The sequence below is a fragment of the Podarcis filfolensis genome, assembly GCF_964270895.1.
Source record: "Podarcis filfolensis genome assembly, chromosome: 4".
NCBI lineage: Eukaryota > Metazoa > Chordata > Lepidosauria > Squamata > Lacertidae > Podarcis > Podarcis filfolensis.
Window position 1 is genome coordinate 87,266,084 of NC_139607.1, and position 18,240 is coordinate 87,284,323.

At 47.5% G+C, this 18,240-nt stretch overlaps 2 protein-coding genes and 1 long non-coding RNA gene across 3 annotated transcripts in view; 2 read left to right on the top strand and 1 right to left on the bottom strand.

Moving 5' to 3' along the window:
- Window positions 1-2,966, top strand: part of MTMR2 (myotubularin related protein 2) — a 48,612-nt gene extending 45,646 nt beyond the window's left edge. Inside the window, exon 16 of the transcript XR_014547114.1 lies at window positions 2,862-2,966. The gene's annotated coding sequence lies outside the window, so the exon portion shown is untranslated. The remainder of the gene's footprint in view (window positions 1-2,861) is intronic.
- On the bottom strand, window positions 126-18,231 carry CEP57 (centrosomal protein 57). The gene is made up of 11 exons (XM_083609961.1): window positions 18,035-18,231; window positions 14,856-15,015; window positions 11,767-11,946; window positions 9,214-9,335; window positions 8,314-8,430; window positions 7,125-7,202; window positions 5,686-5,802; window positions 5,343-5,423; window positions 4,193-4,419; window positions 2,893-3,037; window positions 126-1,448 (listed from the first exon to the last, which is right to left on the bottom strand). The coding sequence occupies exons 1-11, from the start codon at window positions 18,062-18,064 to the stop codon at window positions 1,242-1,244; spliced, it is 1,464 nt and encodes a 487-aa protein (XP_083466087.1). The 5' UTR covers window positions 18,065-18,231; the 3' UTR covers window positions 126-1,241.
- LOC310760988 lies at window positions 9,327-11,361 on the top strand. The gene is made up of 2 exons (XR_014547156.1): window positions 9,327-9,798; window positions 10,721-11,361. It is a non-coding gene; the product is annotated as an uncharacterized lncRNA (long non-coding RNA).
- Window positions 18,232-18,240: the final 9 nt, after the last annotated feature.

Sequence of the window (18,240 nt, forward strand, 5' to 3'; positions counted from 1 at the left end):
CATACGCAAAAGCATCAATCTCTGAATGCAACCAGCTTTCCAGATTGGTTTAGAGCATATGGATCCCTGAGTTGCACTAGTACTTGTAAAGTGGAAAAGTTCAAGAGAAGCTGTTTTCCGCCTAATTTATTCAATTGGCAAGTTGCCTTTATTGGATCCCAATCAAACCTCAAAAAGCACAATTTTTGAGTCATCATTCCATTCCAATCATTGGAAAGACTTTACATTATTAATGTAATAAATAATATATCTCTGTGCATGTGCGTGTCTATAAAAATCCATAGTACCACAACAGCCACCAGATCTCCTAGTCCAGTTAAGGATAAAATTATTAAAAGCCAAGTTAAAAACCAGCTGCCAATACCAGAACAGCCATGACCAGAGGTGCTGTTGTGTGTGTTTTTGTCTAAAGAAACACATTGACTTCACTCTTCTGCAAGGAGAAAAAAACCAAGAGAGAAGATACAGACAGCTGTTCAGTTCCTCTTTGAAACCACATTATTAAGATTCCAAGGATGGAAAAACACTGCAGGAAGCATCCTTAATTATAAGCTGAGGTAAAAGCCTTTAGGTAGTCAACTGAATATTGAAGAGGTCACTCTTTACAAAACTTCCATATTTCGAAATGAGAACATCTTACTGAGAATGTTTGAACATCTGAGGTGGAAAATACCCAACACCACACATAAAGCAATTTTGGGAGGAAACACAGGGGAGGGAGCAGTTTAAGGCTGAAGACAAAACAATGCATTTTAGGAGAGTTGAAAGGTAATGTAATAACACCTTTGTGTGTCTTTCACCCCACTGGTCAAGACGGCAGTGGACATTTTTGAAGCAGGGCAAAGGCCTGCAAAACCTGCATGCCGGAGACAACTATGCCTCCATCATACCCTCTTCTGTGGAGGGGAGTGGGGAAGAAAATCACTATTGTCTGCCTCTAGGCTTAGGAAAGAGCCGCCCCTGGTGAGCAATTAGATTAATTGCCTGAGTTGTAGGGTAAGGAGAATACAATGGTTCACAGCAAAGGGATTGGTAATGTGCTAAAAGAATAATAAGGGTTATCTTATTTCTTCCCTCCCCACCTCCTGCATCAGGATTAGGGGCTGTAATCTGATCAGGCCCACAGGTGGGGAATGAGGGGCTTTTGTTTAGAAAGTGCAGCCCGGCAAGGAAGGCAGCTGAGATTGGAGCCAGCAAGCCGGGAAAGGTGCAAAAAAACAATCACACAGACGCAAGACGCCTCAGTAGTCCCAACTGTTGTCATCTTTCTGAAGGGAGGTCTGTATGCTTTGCATCTCCCTCAGCAACTGCAGACTCTTCTTGCCCTGCTCTCCGGGTCTCCTCTTCAGGCCGGCATCTTTCACCCGGTTAACCTTCATTTTCGCTTCACAGCCTCTGCTTGGCTGCTGAGGACAAGAGAGCCTGCCTTCCCTCTTCTGCTTCGCCAGCTGCGAGGTCAAAAAGGGAGAAGGCAAGAGGGCATTTCAGAATGGCCTGCTTTTTACCTCAGGAATATTCTTCCTTCCCTCCAATCCCCTTCACCGACTCTGCGGGGAGAGAGGTTTTTCTTCTTCTCATCGAGAAAACTATATTCTATACCCCTATTATGTTCTACAGTTATTCTACCATAACATGTTTTTTTCCTCATAGGTTGTTCTAGATGTTATTTTATACAAAGTTGGACCCATTGGTGTAGAGAGCCAGTGTGGTGTAGTAGTTAAGAGCGGTGGAGTCATAATCTGGTGAACTGGGTTCGATTCCCCGCTCCTCCACATGCAGCTGCTGGGTGACCTTGGGCCAGTCACACTTCTCTGAAGTCTCTCAGCCCCACTCACCTCACAGAGTGTTTGTTGTGGGGGAGGAAGAGAAAGGAGATTGTTAGCCGCTTTGAGACTCCTTCGGGTAGTGATAAAGTGGGATATCAAATCCAAACTCTTCTTCTCTTCTTAGCACTGTCTACACTGACTGGCAGCAGCTCTTCAATATTTCAATGGTTGTAGAATTGTGGAGTTGGAAGGGACCACAAGAGTCCTTTAGTCCAACCCCCTGCAATGCAGGAATCTTTTGTCCAATGTGGGGCTCAAACCCACAAACCTGAGATTCAGAGTCTCGTGCTGTATGTACAAAATGAGCTATCCCGGCTGTTCTACCTGTAGACTGGACCTTGTGCATGCAAAGCAGATGTTCTACCATTGAGTTACGGCTCGAAGCCACCCTGACATTCATTTTTAGGTTTTATTTATTTCGCAAAAAATTATATACAGCTTAATGGAAAAACAATTATCTTAAGTGGTTCATATTAGCATAAAATACTCATCAATGGACCAATTCACACTTTGAAAGGTGGAATATAAGTGCATTGAATCGGAGAAGGGGAACCTGCAGCCCACCAATGGTGGACTCGGACCCAGCCAGCATGGCCAAGCAATGGGAGTCCAAAAACATCTGGAGCTAGTCAAAGTAGTAGTCACGGACACCTGTGGCCATCCAGATGTTGCCGGACTACAGCTTCCAGCACCCGACCATTGGCCATGCTGGCTGCTGCTGTTGGCAGTACAACATCTGGAAAGCCACAGCTTCCTCCATCCCTAGAGGAGAGAGTACAAGCTCAGGTGCACCTCCTTTATCTGTTGTACATTTGCCTTGTGCAGGGATGGCCAGCGGGGCACTACATAATTCTTTGCCACCACCTATTATAAAAAGCAATCGAGCTGCTCAAAAGTTGTGGCATCGTTGTTCAACCTGCGGTCCTCTAAGGGTGGTGGACTCCAACTCCCATCGGCCCCAATGGTCAGGGATGATGGGAGTCGTAGTCCAGCATCATCTTGGGGGGAGTGACTGTAATGATTCCTTCTTTCCAGGTGCCTGAACTCAGGCAGGAGGGCAACTCACCCGCGCCCGATGCCTCTGGATTTTACAGATCTGTTCTGCCTTGGCTTCCATCTTCTTCACCAGCCCTTCCAGCTCCCTCTCTAGGTCTTCTCTTACAGCAATCGTTGGAGCCTCATGGATGAGTTTTACCAGCTGCTGGTGATCGCTTACATGCAATAGAAAGATTCAGGGCAGGGAGTGGATTAAACTTGCTTTTTGCTCTCTAAGAACATGTTTCATATACATTTTCAGAGTCGCTTTGCAAGTAGAGGACACAATCCAAATTCAAAATCTAGAGCTGTTAAACCAGCGACAAAAAATATTATTTTTTCGACTGGTTACCAGGCAGATGAATAAGCACATTTACCAACATAAAGGGTGTTTGCGATAGATTGGAGGAAAACAGAATTGGTGGATTAAGTTGTCAGCTATCCATCATCGTTAGGAATGGCAGGGAAAGAGAGGAGGCTACAATGTGACCAAGAAGTCAGTCTTTAAGTGCATTTGCATGGGGTGGGGAGGCAAACCCCCAAACAGATGCTTTACTGTAGCAAAGCTGCCATTTTAATAAGGGTTTTTCTCAGGGGCAGGATGGTCCTATTCTATGATTTTAGTCAACTTCCTTGCAGTAGCACATCACTCAGGGCATGCTTTTTCTTCTTCTGGACATCACTTTATTTGCTTTGCCCCCTCTCCAGTTCCAGAGTGCCTTTTCTTTGTCAGCATATAGAGGCCCTTTCCCCCAAACCATGCCCACCTGCCCTACACATGACATCATCTGTGATGTCATAATGGGTAGGGACGCATCTGCAAGGAACAATCAGAAGTCTTGAAGCGTGCTCCCGTTATTCCTTGCCAAGTGGGGCTAGCTATCAGCAGTGACAGCAAGCCCCGGAAGAACTGTTCATGCTTTGGAGTTCCCAAAGCAGGGCTTGCTGTGTGCACAAATATTCCTTTGCATTGCCAAGCTTGATTTCAAGTCGGCAAAGCAAGGCTCTTCCAATCCAGCCTGCTCACAAAGGAAATACATTATTTTGGGTCATCTGGGATCATTGTGATGTCTGGTGATTGGCAGGTGGGTAGCCCCACCCAGCTGTCAAAACGGCCCTAGCAGTTTTCTTTTGACACTCCCAAGGCTGCAATCCAATGCTCCTCTCCCTGAGAGCAAGCAACACAGACTTTGCTTCCAACAACATTCAGATAGAATTGTGAAGGATGACCTGCGCTTCTGCTCAGGGGGGTCTGTGGCGTGGCTACCAGAATCGAGTGTCACACAATGGAACATAGAAGATCCGCAAGGCACTCAAGTGTTTTGACTCACAAGCTCATCTGCCCAAGTTCGTCTTGCAGCGTCAACAGCACCTCGGAAAGGTCTCCCTGGGACGTGGAAGAAATGGAAGAGCTGGAGTTCCTCCTTCCTCTGCCCATCGGCTTGCTCAAGGGGACATTGCTGACCACGCGCTCGTTGCAAAGGGCTTTCGAATGATGCTTCATCAGGTGCAGCACATGCTGAACGTTGGCTCCCACGGAGTGGCTGGGGCTTGTGGACTGAAAGTAAAGGGAGGGGAAAGGTGAAGAGGACAAAGGCGACCTGGGGAATTGAACGCTGAGCAAAATGTACCACAGAGATGCATCAGTACATACAACGCTGGCTTATACAGTGGAAACTCAGGTTGCGAGTGTGATCCGTGCAGGAGGCATGTTCGCAACCCACAGTGCCATGTCTGCGCAGGTTGTGATTCAGTGCTTCTGCACATGCACAAAGCACGATTTAGCACTTCTGCGCATGTGTGACTGCCGAAACCCGGAAGTAACCCATTCTGGTACTTCCGGGTTTCGGCACGTCCGTAACTCGAAAACGCGCAACCTGAAGCGTCTGTAACCTAAGGTATGTATGACTGTGCGGAGTTGGGACTTTGGGACAGGCAATTAAGGGGAGCTGCGATAGCAGCCTTCCAATATCTTTGTACAGAGCCTAACTCAGGGAGGGTTTGAGACCCACAGCTGGGCGCCTTCATCTGCCCCAGCTGCAACAAAACATGTCTCTCCCACATCAGTCTCTACAGCCACAGCAGGAGCTGCAACCATCCAACAGCTTGACCTCGCCTCCAAAGACACACTCCTCCACCATCTTCCGAGACAGATAAATGCCAGCAACATGTTGTGCAGAAAGTGGAGAAGAACCAGGAGGTGGAAAGGACAGCCGATTTCAGCTGAACGTTAGGAGAAACAGCTGTTTGCCTATGGAAGAGACAGCCTCTGGGGGATGGCAGGCTCCCTTTTGCTGGAGATGAGGCACAGGTTGAGCAGCCAGCTCTCAGGGATGCCGTGGTTGCAAGGTTCTCCACCCCAAGCAGAAGGTTGGACCAGGCGACTTCTAGGGTACCTTGAAACCCCATTTCCTAGTATTGTCTCTGAACACAGAGCCCTCCATTCAGTTATCAGGGCTTGGGAAGTCATTGATTCCTTACCTTTCCAGCGACAAAAGGCACATCCCCCAGACGCAGCCTATAGTGAGGCTGTGCATGGCAGTGAACCATTCCAGGGTCATTCTAAAAAGAGAGAAGAGAAACACTCACATTAGGAGAAATTAAGTCAACCAAGGGTGGCAACAAATGGTGGGAGGAGCCAGAACTGATGATAGGCGAAACTACAGCCAATAAAGAGCAGAGTCTGCAGCACTGGGGGGGTTCCACAGCTGTCCCTCACCTCCACCCCATCTATGAGGGCTGCATGAATTCAGGGCTTTATGTGGATTACGGGCCACAGGTAAACAGGGATGTAATCTAAGCTCTTTTAGCACCAGTGATGTACCTTTTCCAGCTGCTTTGCTTTCTTCTTGATCTTCTTTGGTTTCAAAGGTTCCACCAACACCACAGGCTGCGTTTGTGCTTCCAGCAACTGTCTGTTCTTCTCCAAACCAGTCTGAAGCTGCCAAGATAAGCCTGGGGATTATTATTATTATTTTCTTTAATTCAAAATAATAGAAGCTGAAGTTGGGGGATGTTGCAGGACTCCCAAGTCCCATTAGCCCAGCCAGTATAACAATGGTCAGGGGATAGGAACTGTAGTCCAACAATATTACAAGGGCTGGAAGCTCCTCATCCCTGACACAGTCCAGAAGTGCTAAACACATTCAGCCACAGGCATCCAGTTGTTGAGGAAAGTGTTAATTCCTCCGTAAGCTGGTAAGAATGTTCCTTCCTAAAACGCAGCTGCAGAGGGCTTGTGATTCCTTATCTCTGCTGCTATGCAACATGGCATGTAGAGCCGGCCTACGTAAGAGGCCCCCTTTTCAGCATTCCTGCATGGAGACGAATAGGGGAGACAAACTGTGGAGATGTGCAAAGATACATTGAAACTGCTGGGAGAGAAACTGAAGATCCAAAGGCTGTTGGAAAACTGGACGAAGAACAGTGTAGTTGCAGGACTTTGGCAATCGGACTTCATTCTTGCTTTGTGGAATTGGTCCAAGCAAAGATTCTGAAAGCTAAAACCCTCTCTGGGCTCAGAGAGAGAGGGGACTTCTTAAGGCAACTGTTTACAGGGTGTGTATAGTGTGTCTTGTCTTCACTGTGCAAAGCAGTATTATTAGATATTCATCCCAGCCCTGGTTTTCCCCATCAAAAGTCTAGCCTGCCCATGGATGGTACCAGAGCCTTAAATGGGAACAACCCAGAGGTGCTATCCAAACTCCTGTTCCATTGCTTCTGTATCAAACTTCTCCCAACCTGCTGCCCTCCAGATGTTGTTGAAACTCCAGCTCCCAGAAGCTCAAGCCAGCAAGAGTCGGGGATGATGAGAATTGTAGTGCAAATTCAGGCACTAGGCTGGAGAAGTCTGCTTTGTGGTGGAGGCATGGAACTGATACACAAATATCTATATGTATATCTACTGCATGTAATTGGAGGCATTTGCATTGAAGGCTGGAGATGGGGAGTTCTATCCCAACAAACTGGATGTAGGTTTTCAACTAAAAATGTTTGCAGTGTCCTAAAATTAATAATAATAATCTGCAGACACAATAACTGGCCCACCAGTAGGCCTGCAGACATGCTACCCAGCAGCTTGTGTCTGGACATATTCTTGCAATCTTCTGGAAAAAAAATTCTACCATGACTGTAGCCTACGCACAGAAGGAAGTTTCTGATCATTCCATGTTTCTGCAAGGAGGCAGATCCTACAAATCCTACATGCCCTCAGGAATTCTTTCCTTTGCAGAGAAATTCAGGCCACAAATCGGAAGGACTTGCCTCTGCCGCTTTTTCCTGCACCCGTTTCCGCGCTTGTTCTTCCTCCAGGAGCTTCTCTTCCAGCTCTTTCATTTTTTTCTAGTTTAAACAAAAGCAAAACCTAAGATCACCCAACAGCCAATTTAGTCTTGCCTCCTGCCTCCAGCAGGGTGTCCCGCAGGCAAAGATCTGTCTGGGGATAGCCTGGTTCTAAACCCACCCTTTTTCTTTTAAAGGGAAGAAATAATCTAGCCTCCTTTTAGGGTTGCTGGGGAGTAAGATCTGCTCTGACCTTTCTGGAGTAGAATACAAAGGCAACAAATACATAATAGAAACAGATCTGGAGTCTACCAGAGCCACAGCTCACAAAAGTAGGAGACATGGCTATCTATGCAGTTATATTCAACCACTAGGGGGATCCAGAAGAAAACTAAATTTACAAAAATCAAAATAGGTGGCACAATGGGGGGGGGGGGAGGAATCTAAATATGAGTGTAAGACACACACCATATTAAGCTAAATAAATGTGGCATAGCATAATTTTGGGGCTGAGCTTTTAGGTTTACTTGCGAGCAGATTTCATGTTTTATTGGAGCAGAATTTGGGATTCAGAGGTTCTCATGCAGAACACTACAGCAGCAGAAAAAACCTAAACATTACCCTATTTAGTACGGCTGCCATCTGACTGAAAAAATATTTATATCAACTCAATCAAATGAATTTAATTGATTTCATTTGCATATGAATAAAAGAAAGGATAAAACACATCCCAGTGTTTAGAACACAATACGTGCCATGCTTACCTTTAAAATAGCAGAAGCACAATACTGCAACTTTCAGACTGTTAACCCTATACATGGTTTTCTGGGAGTAAGACCCACTGAGGTCATTTATATATCTCTGCTCCAAGTTCCAGTATAAAAATTGAGTGGATTCAAACGTTAAGGAAGTCCTTCTTGTATCAGACCAATAATGGCCAGCCAGATCGTGTTTAGAAAGCCCATTAGCGGGGCATGACGACGACAGGGATGTAGAAAGTTGTGACTCCCCCATCCGCCCCAGCCAGCATGGCCAATGGTCAGGGATGATGGGATTTACAGCCCAGAAACATCTGGAAGGTCACAGGTTCTCCATCGCTACATTACAAGAATGCTGAGCATCCACTATGAGCACAAACCTGGTCTTGGGCGTCCAAACGAACACAACCTACCTCTGCATGAGACTGCATCGACGTAAGCCTTGCATATTCTTTCTCGAGCAGATCCAACCTTTCCAATTTAGATGTCACATGTGATTGATCAAGAATTCTCTCTCTTTCTAATGTGGCCTGGAAAGAGGAAGAGGAAAGCTATTCATGTTGTGGGGAGGCGGGAAAGAAGTGATGGGAAGAGCTTCACCAGCTGAATTTCTGCCTGCCACTGAAAAGCACAGGGGTGGCCAACAGCAGTAAAAGTCTGCAACCCTAGTCAACTGCAACATCTCACTAAAAAACAGCAACATAATGGGAGAAAAGTGAAGCAGGGTGTGTGTGTGTGTGTGTGTGTGAAGCTCACAAAAGGCTCGTGTCAAACTTTTTAATTCTAGGGCTGAATATTGTGACGTTTGAGACTAGGGCCTATATCATGTCAACAGCAGGCCCCAGTAGCAGATAGGGTGGCAAAACTGTTCAATGAAGGGGAATAGTTTTCAAGATCCGCATGATGGCAACCCAGTCCCACAACGTAACCTAATAAAAGCCTGATTGGGCCAGACTGATGGTCCACCTACTCTGCCATTCAGTTTCCCACAGAAGCTGACCAGATGCCACATTTGAGGAAGCCCAAATGTTGGACATGAAGAGGCAACAGCTCCTCCGGTTGGAATTCACCTGCAGTTGATTTTCAGATGCACTTTGATACTGGAGGTAGGGAATACCCACCAGGACTAGTACGTCTTCTCTGAAATTTGTCTCACTCAGCTTTGAAAGCCATCTAAGCTTGTGGCCATCACCACATCTTGTGGCAGTGAGTTCCACAAGTGTGTGTGTATAACCCAGATGTATTATGGCTGTTGGCGAAATTCATAGAGTTTGCATTAAGAAGGTCAGATGACACCAAGGCAGACGACGTACCTGCTTCTGCAAGACAGTGGTCTTTTCGAGTTCCGCCTGTGCAATCATTTGTTTCATGTAATCCAGCTGCTTTTCCAGAAGGCTGCAGCGAGTCTCGGCACCTGCCAGCTGAGCTGCCAACTCTGAAAGGAGGGCAATGAGAGATGGCTAAACCACAGAGTTAAACCACAGAGCCTAGGGCTTGCCGATCAGAAGGTCGGCAGTTCGAATCCCTGCGACGGGGTGAGCTCCCATTGCTCGGTCCCTGCTCCTGCCAACCTAGCAGTTCAAAAGCACGTCAAAGTGCCAAGTAGATAAGTAGGTACCACTCTGGCGGGAAGGTAAACTGCGTTTCCGTGCACTGCTCTGGTTCGCCAGAAGCAGCTTAGTCATGCTGGCCACATGACCCGGAAGCTGTACGCCAGCTCCCTCGGCCAATAAAGCAAGATGAGCGCCGCAACCCCAGAGTCATCTGCGACTGGATCTAATGGTCAGGGGTCCCTTTACCTTTACCTTACAGCCCCAATGCTAATAATGGACCCCATGAGGACTATACAGGTTGCAAGCTATGGGGTACTGCCAGCTGTATTCAGGGTAGACTCATTGGTGGGCCTAAGTTTGTCGTGTCCGTCAATTTCAATGGGTCCATGTGGGACTAACAATGGATACAACCCTACTGCTCAAAGTAAACCACTAAATTTTCAGAAAAGTCCAACCTAGGTCCATTAATTTCAGTGGGTTTGCTCCATGAAGAATTTAGTTGGCTACAGCCCCAAGCGACTAGTAGACTAGGCCTAGGCAATGTACTGATACGGTTTAAAGTTAAAATCACAAAAGCGATTTCAGACTGGGCAATGTACTTACAGCCAGCACAGCGCACTTCCCTCAGGCACCTGATGCTCGTCCACTCCCTCCCTCCCTCCCCAGCCTAGCCACCAGCCTCAGGAGTGGGGTTTGCCTGTCTGCCAGCCAACATCTTCATTTTCTTTCTCTGGCTGTGCAAGCGCTGGCAGGCTGCCTCCTTCCTCCGTTCTTCCTCGCACTGAACAGTGGCTCCTCGTAGCCACTGCTTGTGTGGTGAGACACTGTGGTCAGGGTGAGCCATGGTTGGCAGTTCCGGGGAGGCCGGCGTCATATCATGCAATACAACAGCTGATGTGCTCCGCCCAGGGCAGTGCCACTTATCCAACCTCGCCAGTAAGAGGCAGAAACTGCACACAGTGATGCCAATTGTCTCCGTGGCCAGCAACGACCTTCTTCCTCCCCGCCTCCTTTCTGACGCCATAATATACCGCCATATCGGCAGTATATTACGATGCTGGGAAGCAGATATTGCCCAGCCCTACAATAGAGCAAGGACAGGCTCTTCAAAATTCTAAATGGTCCAAGAGATGGAGTGGAGGAAGCACTCATCTGAACACCAGTGGGGCAGGTAAGATGCCATACGTACGTGCTTCAGATATATACTATGCAGAGCCCAAAGCTGAGATGCTCAGACCACCTGCAGCTGTGCCTCAACACAGAAGAGGCGAGCGGAGAACGAGCAGCAGCTGAAGCACAGCCATACCCCCAACTTCAGCCGTACGCTGACAATGGGAGCCATACAAAGACACCTGTCAGTTCCACAACAAGTAAGAACAATCAGGTATCATGGTAACTGGAGTTTTTTTTGGAACTGGGCTCTGCATTCTAATTCCATGAGGCTACCAATACAGTAAAGGCTCCTGGATAGATCTCTTCAACCTGGTCTTAACGACACCGATTCTCCAACACAGGGGTTTTCAAACTGTGTTTCAGGGTGATCCGGGGTTCCTTGGAAGCTTCTCCTGAAGGAGGAGATCTTAAGCGGCAGGCAAGCTCCCCTGAAAGGCAGCTTGCTCATCACAACTGATCCTGCCCTCAAATGTACATCCGCATGGTTGTGTAGGATGAGCTCAGCATGCTGAGCTGGGTTAGGCGTCCTGGTGCCCCTCAGAAGTCCTGGGCTACACCTCTCTTTGTCCCTGGCCATTGGTTATGCTGGCCAAGGACAATGGGAATTTATAGCCCAGAAGGTCTCCATGGCACTTGGCTGCCCACCCTTACTCTAAGTGAACAGCTGCTACTTGCAGAATAATGATCTTTTTGGATCTGAAGAAGGCAACGTGCAAAAATAAATGGTTTTCCCCACCTCTTTCAGAGCATCTCAGCTTCACGCATGACATAGCATGTATCTGCCCCAGATAGACCGGGAGTTGGATCGCTGGAAAACACTTCCACTGCCAGAATCCTCTATAATGCACCAAAATGCTTTGGACTGTAAATTTTTGGACATTAACCTGTTTCTTCTACCCCTTTGCTTCTTGCTTCTCCCTCTTACACACATGCCATAGGGTGCCTCCACAACTATAGAGGATTCTGATAGGCTCACATGCTGTCCAGAAGCAGAGATTTGCGGGGGGGGGGGATTCACTTTGGCCAGCGCACACACTGGGTCATGGGAAGTGACCTCACTGAATAACTTTAGGGGGCTCATCCAAACACCCCTAGAATTATTAATCTGTAGTTGAGCAAAGGAGATATTTGCACACCTACCTTCGTTTTTCCTGGACACCTCAAACTTTGTCTGCTCTTTTTCCATCAGCTGTTCGCCCAGCACTTTCTTATAGTCTGAGGTTTCCTTGGCCAGAGATTTCACACTCTCCTCTGCTTGAATCCGTTCCAGCTCCAGCCGCCGTATTTTCTCTTGCAGGTTCTTCAGAGCTGAGAATATTGCTAACAAAAACAACAAATAGAATTAGAACCAGCTATTAATGAGCTAGCATAACGCAGCAGACACAGGGTAGGATTTAAGACGGCAGGAAGCTGCATTCAAAGACTGCTCAGCTGTGTGTGGACCTGAGCAAGTCCCTAGCTCCCTCCCTAACCTATTTCACAAGGATGGTTGTTGAAGCCCAGATGGGATATGCTGATATATGTTGTTCCTAGGCTATACATCTGATGAAGTTACAACAAAATCCAGTTTTCTGTGAATCTTAGATAGTGCGGTGTGTTTCGTTGTGCTTACCTGATTGGTGTGGTGGTCGTGAGGGGCTTATGAATACCCCTTATTTCATTCTCCAAATCATCTCCCAAGTACTCTGCAGCCTCCCTGGGTGTCCGCTCTCCAATTAAAGGTGGCTCCTCCCATTGCGCTTTTGTCAGTCAGGACGTGTGGGCAGTGAGGGAGGCTTAAGGAGTGCTGGAGAAATGGTTACTGGAAAGGAAAGCATACATACCGCCCTTGGCCACCTTCCAGCAACCAGGTAAGCTCAAAACACAACACCCACCCAAATTCTACAGGAATGATAAAGTACTTTGAAAATGAGGCAGAAAAAAAGGAGAACTGCTTTCACAAAGAAATTTTTCAATAAATTGGATGGATATTGGCACAGCCTTACATTTGACTTTTGGCACTAAAGCTTGCCCTCAGCAAGACCTTCCTGATATTATATTGCTATTGCTCCTTCCCTGGAACTTTTGTTAAGGCAATGTTTCTCAAACTTGGGTCCCCAGCTGTTGTAGGACTACAACTCCCATCATCCCTAGCTAGCAGAACCAGTGGTCAAGGATGATGGGAATTGTAGTCCAACAACAGCTGGGCAACCCAAGTTTTAGAAACACTGTGTATATTCTATGCTTTTTAAAGTAAAAGTATCTGGAACTGGACTCCACATTCCCAAATCCCAGTCACATTTGAAGCAGAACTGGCCCTGAAACTTGAGAGTCAGCATCTAGCCACACATACAGCATCAACACCATAAAATTATTCCCAGAGAAAATATTTGAGCAAACGGACCTTCTGCTGCCAAGGAGGAAAACAGAAGGCTACCAACACTGTGTGAATTCAGTTCCCCAGGCTCTGACATCTGGCAGAGCTGAAAGGAAGTCTCATCAATAATTAGCAGACCCACTTCTCTGTAATAGCCAACGGAGCTCCTTGCCAGCACAACCCACATTTAATTAGCAACCGCTTCAAGAAGGAAAGGAGGTTTAGATCTCACAGGGTAGTTTTAAGCTCTGAGTTTCTCAAACGCTATCTTCACCTACTTCCCCAAGGTCAGGGAACCTGTGATTTGACTATTCCCACATAACTGTAAGAAATGAGTGGACAGGCTGTTATGTCTGAGCCAGAGACAGAAATGGGAAGAGTGATAAGTATGAAGGTTGCCTTTGTACTGTAGCCTCATTTCTTTACCCTCACATACCCCTCTGCCCTCCATCCAATCAAGCCAGAAGCATGATCAGAGTCCAGTGACACATCCTGCCCTGTCAAAAGCACTTAAGGAGGGTGAAAAGCTGGGAATGTGTGCGCTGCGGCTCAGTAAGTATATGGCCTGGACAAGGGGAGTCCCAATGGTCATAAGACCCTACCTGCCCACGGACTGTCTTGCTAGTGATGCATGCTCTGGTTATCTCCCGCTTGGACTACTGCAGTGCGCTACCTTTGAAGGTGATCCAGAAACTACAACTGCAGCAGCTAGACTGGTTACTGGGAGTGGCCACTGTGACCATATAACACTGGTCCTGAAAGACCTCCATTGGCTCCCAGTACGTTTCCGAGCACAATTCAAAGTGCTGGTGCTGACCTTTAAAGCCCTAAACGGCCTTGGCCCAGTATACCTGAAGGAGCATCTCCACCCCCATTGTTCTGCCCGGACACTCAGTTCCAGTGCCGAGGGCCTTCTGGCAGTTCCCTCACTGTGAGAAACAAAGTTACAGGGAACCAGGCAGAGGGCCTTCTCAGTAGTGGCACCCGCCCTGTAGCGTTTCCTCCCATCAGATTTCAAAGTAATAAACAACTATTGGGCTTTTAAAAGACATCTGAAGGCAGTCCTGTTTAGGGAAGCTTTTAATATTTGATGAATCATTGTATTTTAGTATTCTGCTGGAAGCTGCCCAGAGTGGCTGGGGAATCCCAGCCAGATGGGCAGGGTATAAATAATTATTATTACTGTATTATTATTATTATTATTATTTATTATTATTAAGGCCTGATGGTTTGTGTTTGGTCTCTGGGCCTGACATTCCCCATTCCTAATATAGATGCAACAGCAGATTCACGTAGGACTCCCAGAAATCTTCACAAGCGAGCAGAAATGACAAACAAGCAGGCCTGACAAATCTCTTTCCGCAAACCATTCCAGAGAGAGCGCTGCTCCAGAAAAGGGCTTGCTCCACAATATCCACATGCTTCACTTCAGAGGGGGGTGGGGGACATGGAGCAAGGCATCCCAAAATCACACTGAAAGAACGTATGGTTTACTGGTTGAAGTAACCCAAAGATGCTGCTTTCCTTTGCACTGGGGAATTGGAAAGCAAGGATTGCAGAGGAAACAAGGGTCAAGAATATGCCTGGTGGGAAGAAAGCAACTCATTGTCAACTGGTTCTTAAAAACCCACAAGGACCATGTTTTTGCGAAGCCACCGCATTTTAAAACAACCCACCTTTTAGTTTTCTTCAGATCAGCTGATAAGATTTTATAAAAGTCATTTTAAAAAACCAAAACACGGGCATCCCACCCCCTCAACAAGGGTAGTGCTTTCACACTAATTTGAGGGTTCTGAACCTTCCAGATGGACATACAAACAAACCGCAAACTTATTCCCAACGCTATCCCAATTCCTCCAAGTCAAATCGTTACCTCTGCTGTTACTCTCTGGATATGCAATGACTGGCTTGGCAGGAGGTCGTCGCAAGTCAGCGTTAATGAAAGGTTTGTGCCTAGGGTACTCCGTAAACGATGCTGCTGAAAGCCCATCTGTGAAGGATGAGGTCCTGTGACTTGTACGGAAAGCAGCACCCTGGAAAGAGGTGGATGGAGATGGTCACTTGAGCTGTCTGATAGACACAGAGGATGCCTCATCAGTCCAGAAAGACCAATCTGAGTTTTCAGAGTGCAATCAGAATGAGTGTCCAAAAAGCCTTTGATGAAGAAGTAGGTCTTTAGGAAAACCTAAGAAAGAGTTCACCACATAGCCAACAGGAGCAGCATGACAGAAAACACCAAGCAAGTGTGGCACAGTGGTTTCAGTAGCAGACTAGGGTCATGGAGAATATTTAGAATCACAGAGTTGGAAGGGACCCGAAGGACCTAGTCAAACCCCTGTAATGCAGGATTCTGCAGGTGTCCCTTACGGGAATCGAACCTGCAACCTTGGCACTACCCGCACCACACTCTAACCAACTGAGCTATGCAGGAAACTTGCACTTCAACTCTATTCAAGTTTACTTTGAATGAAGTGCCACCAAGTTCAACAGAACTTACTTTCCTAGTAAGTGGATTTTGCAGGATATTAGAGCGAGATTATGTATAGAATTTTGAGCTCCTTGGAGGAAAGGCAAGATAGAAAGGTAATCAGAGATAAGAGCTGGCCAGAAACATTATCCTGAGTTCCCCGGTGACGGGGGAAATGTAATCAACAAACTTGACCCGTGCTATGACTGTGTCCCTCAGCCCTGCCTGCTCAGAAGTGTCCAAGCAACTTCACATTGATTCCAAGTCGGCTTGTAGGTAGCCAAATCTGATTGCCTCTGATAAGTAAGCGTCTAGTCTAGGTGATCAGGCACAGAAGAGTTACAAAAAGTTGGTAGTTTTTTCTTTTGGACTACCAATGAGGTACGCCCCTCTTAGTTTGTCTCATTTGCAAGTATGACTGCAATTAAACATTAACAGGATTGCAATGTCAAATTGGGCATGGCTACAATTGAGCTGCCATGATCACGCTTTCACTGTAGCTATTTTTCAACTCTTTTGCCGGCCTCCTACACACCCTCAGTGAATGGCTTAGGCCACATGGCAGGGGGCAGCACATGCATCTTTTATGGCTTATTGTCCATAACCTGAGTCCAACTTAAGTGATAAATGCTTAGTTTCCGTATGTTGCTCAGCTGGTCCCTACGCAACACTGTCAGCAAGCTTCTCTCCTGGAATACGAAACTGGAGACTTAAAAGACAGGGGGTAGATGAGAGAAACTAATCAGAATTATTCATTCTGCAAAAGCACTCAAGCGAGTCCCTGAAAGCATGCAGACAATACAAAGAAAGAGGTAGGAGGCTGAGGATTTTTAGTAGTCTGACCCTACAATCTTAGAGATTCCAGAAAGGACTCAAAGGGAGCATAGCTCCCAGCTGATATATTTAGAGCATGGATCCATGGGCCAACCCTATGAACACTTACTTAGAAGAAGAGGAGGAGTTTGGATTTGATATCCCGCTTTATCACTACCCGAAGGAGTCTCAAAGCGGCTAACATTCTCCTTTCGCTTCCTCCCCCACAGCAAACACTCTGTGAGGTGAGTGGGGCAGAGACTTCAAAGAAGTGTGACTGGCCCAAGGTCACCCAGTAGCTGCATGTGGAGGAGCAGGGAAGCAAACCCGGTTCCCCAGATTACGAGACTACCGCTCTATCTTGTGGCTCTCCAGATGTTGTTGGACTCCAGTTTCCATCGGACACAGCATAGCATGGCCCATGGTTAAGGCTGATAGGAGTTGTAGTCACTCTCAGCCAGACTGACTACAAGAATAAAACACCAGGAGCCTACAGGTGTGGCCCTGAATTCTAATTACTGGAAACCACAGATGAAAACACTCTTGTGCTAATGTTCTGCTCACTGGTTTCCCACAGACATCTATCCGGTTGCCGACTGTGATAAGAAGATGCTGGACTAAATGAGCCACTGGCCTTTTTCTTTTAATTTTTAATTCATTCATTTATTGAATTTATATACCACCTTATACCCGGAGGTAACCATAGTTTAACCATACTGTAGTTTTAACATTTTCTATTTCGACTCCCTCCTCCCTCTTTCTGCGGTTCCTTACATTTGTAAGGGCTGCTGGCCAGACCCAGCAGATCCTTCCTATGTTCTTAGGGACATTTGTAGGGCATTTGGAAAAGAGATAATGGGAGAGTAAAGCAGCATCAGCACGGAGACGCTGCAATTTTTAACGACCAGGGGATGGCCCTCTGTGGTGCAACGGGTCAATGCTGTTAACCAGAAGGTTGGTTCGAGCGAACCCAGGGATGGCTGTGGGCAGAATTCCTGCACTGCAGCGGGTTGGACTAGATGACCCATCTCTACAATTCTATGAGCACCTATGCGATGGGTGGACCATCTAAAACGAACAGTGAGAGCTTCTGAGCACGCAGGAAGCTAAGTGCAGAGTGTGATGGAGAGAACTTGGGAAATATCCAAAACGCAATGTGAGATGGTGTGGAAGAACCTGCGGAAAGGCTAAAGTTCAGTGTTAAGAGAGCAAGTGACCTTCTGCAGGTGAAGGTGTCCAGTAAAGTATATATCCAGTACAGTATATCCAGTTATGGTGGGGAAAGATCTCAAATACCAGGCTTGGAAGTGGGTGCTTAATGCCCTGCAGAGCCCCGACTATTGACCTCTGGCAAATATTGCGACCAGGGTTTAAATCACCCACTTGGGTGGTCTTGCGCGCCAGTCACGCTTTCTCTCTCAGCCCACCCTACCTCACGGGGTGGTTGCGGGAATAAAACGGGGAGGAAGAGAAACTCGCCCGCCGCCTTGAGCGGGGAGAAAGGCGGGCTACAAATGCAACAAAATGAATACCGTTGAGAGCTGAAAGGGCTCTGGGTGCGAAGAAGGGCTCGCTTGGAGATCCCTCCTTATACTGTGCCAGCGCCGAGAACCCGCGAAGTTCACCCTCGCGGGCGAGCGTGCCCCTGCGCATGTATAGAGTGCCTTCATCCCCCCCCCCCAGCAGCCACGCCCAACCTCCCGCGCGGACGCAAGGGAAAACAGAGGCGGTTTCAGGGCCTGCCGCTCCATCAGGCTCCCCTCCGGGCTCACCGTGTTCTCCAGGTCCCCCGCCACCGCCATGTCGCAAAAGGGCGCCCGCGGAGGGCGCCTGTCCCTTTAAGGCCAGCGGGGCCCGGAGAGCGGAGACTACTGCCGCCTCCCGCCTCCTCCAGCTGCCCCACAAACACCGCGGCCGCCCCAACCAGGCCACTCTGTTGAGTGGCATATGAAGCAGCCAACGGAGCCTCGCCTCGCCC

Coding starts and splice junctions, on each gene's coding strand:
- CEP57 (XM_083609961.1), bottom strand. CDS start 18,064: ATGGCGGTGGCGGGGGACCTGGAGAACACG. Junction 5,803..7,124: donor TGCAGGAAAAAGCGGCAGAG/GCAAGTCCTTCC, acceptor TTATCTTGGCAG/CTTCAGACTGGTTTGGAGAA. Junction 3,038..4,192: donor GAACTTGGGCAGATGAGCTT/GTGAGTCAAAAC, acceptor ATTGCATGTAAG/CGATCACCAGCAGCTGGTAA.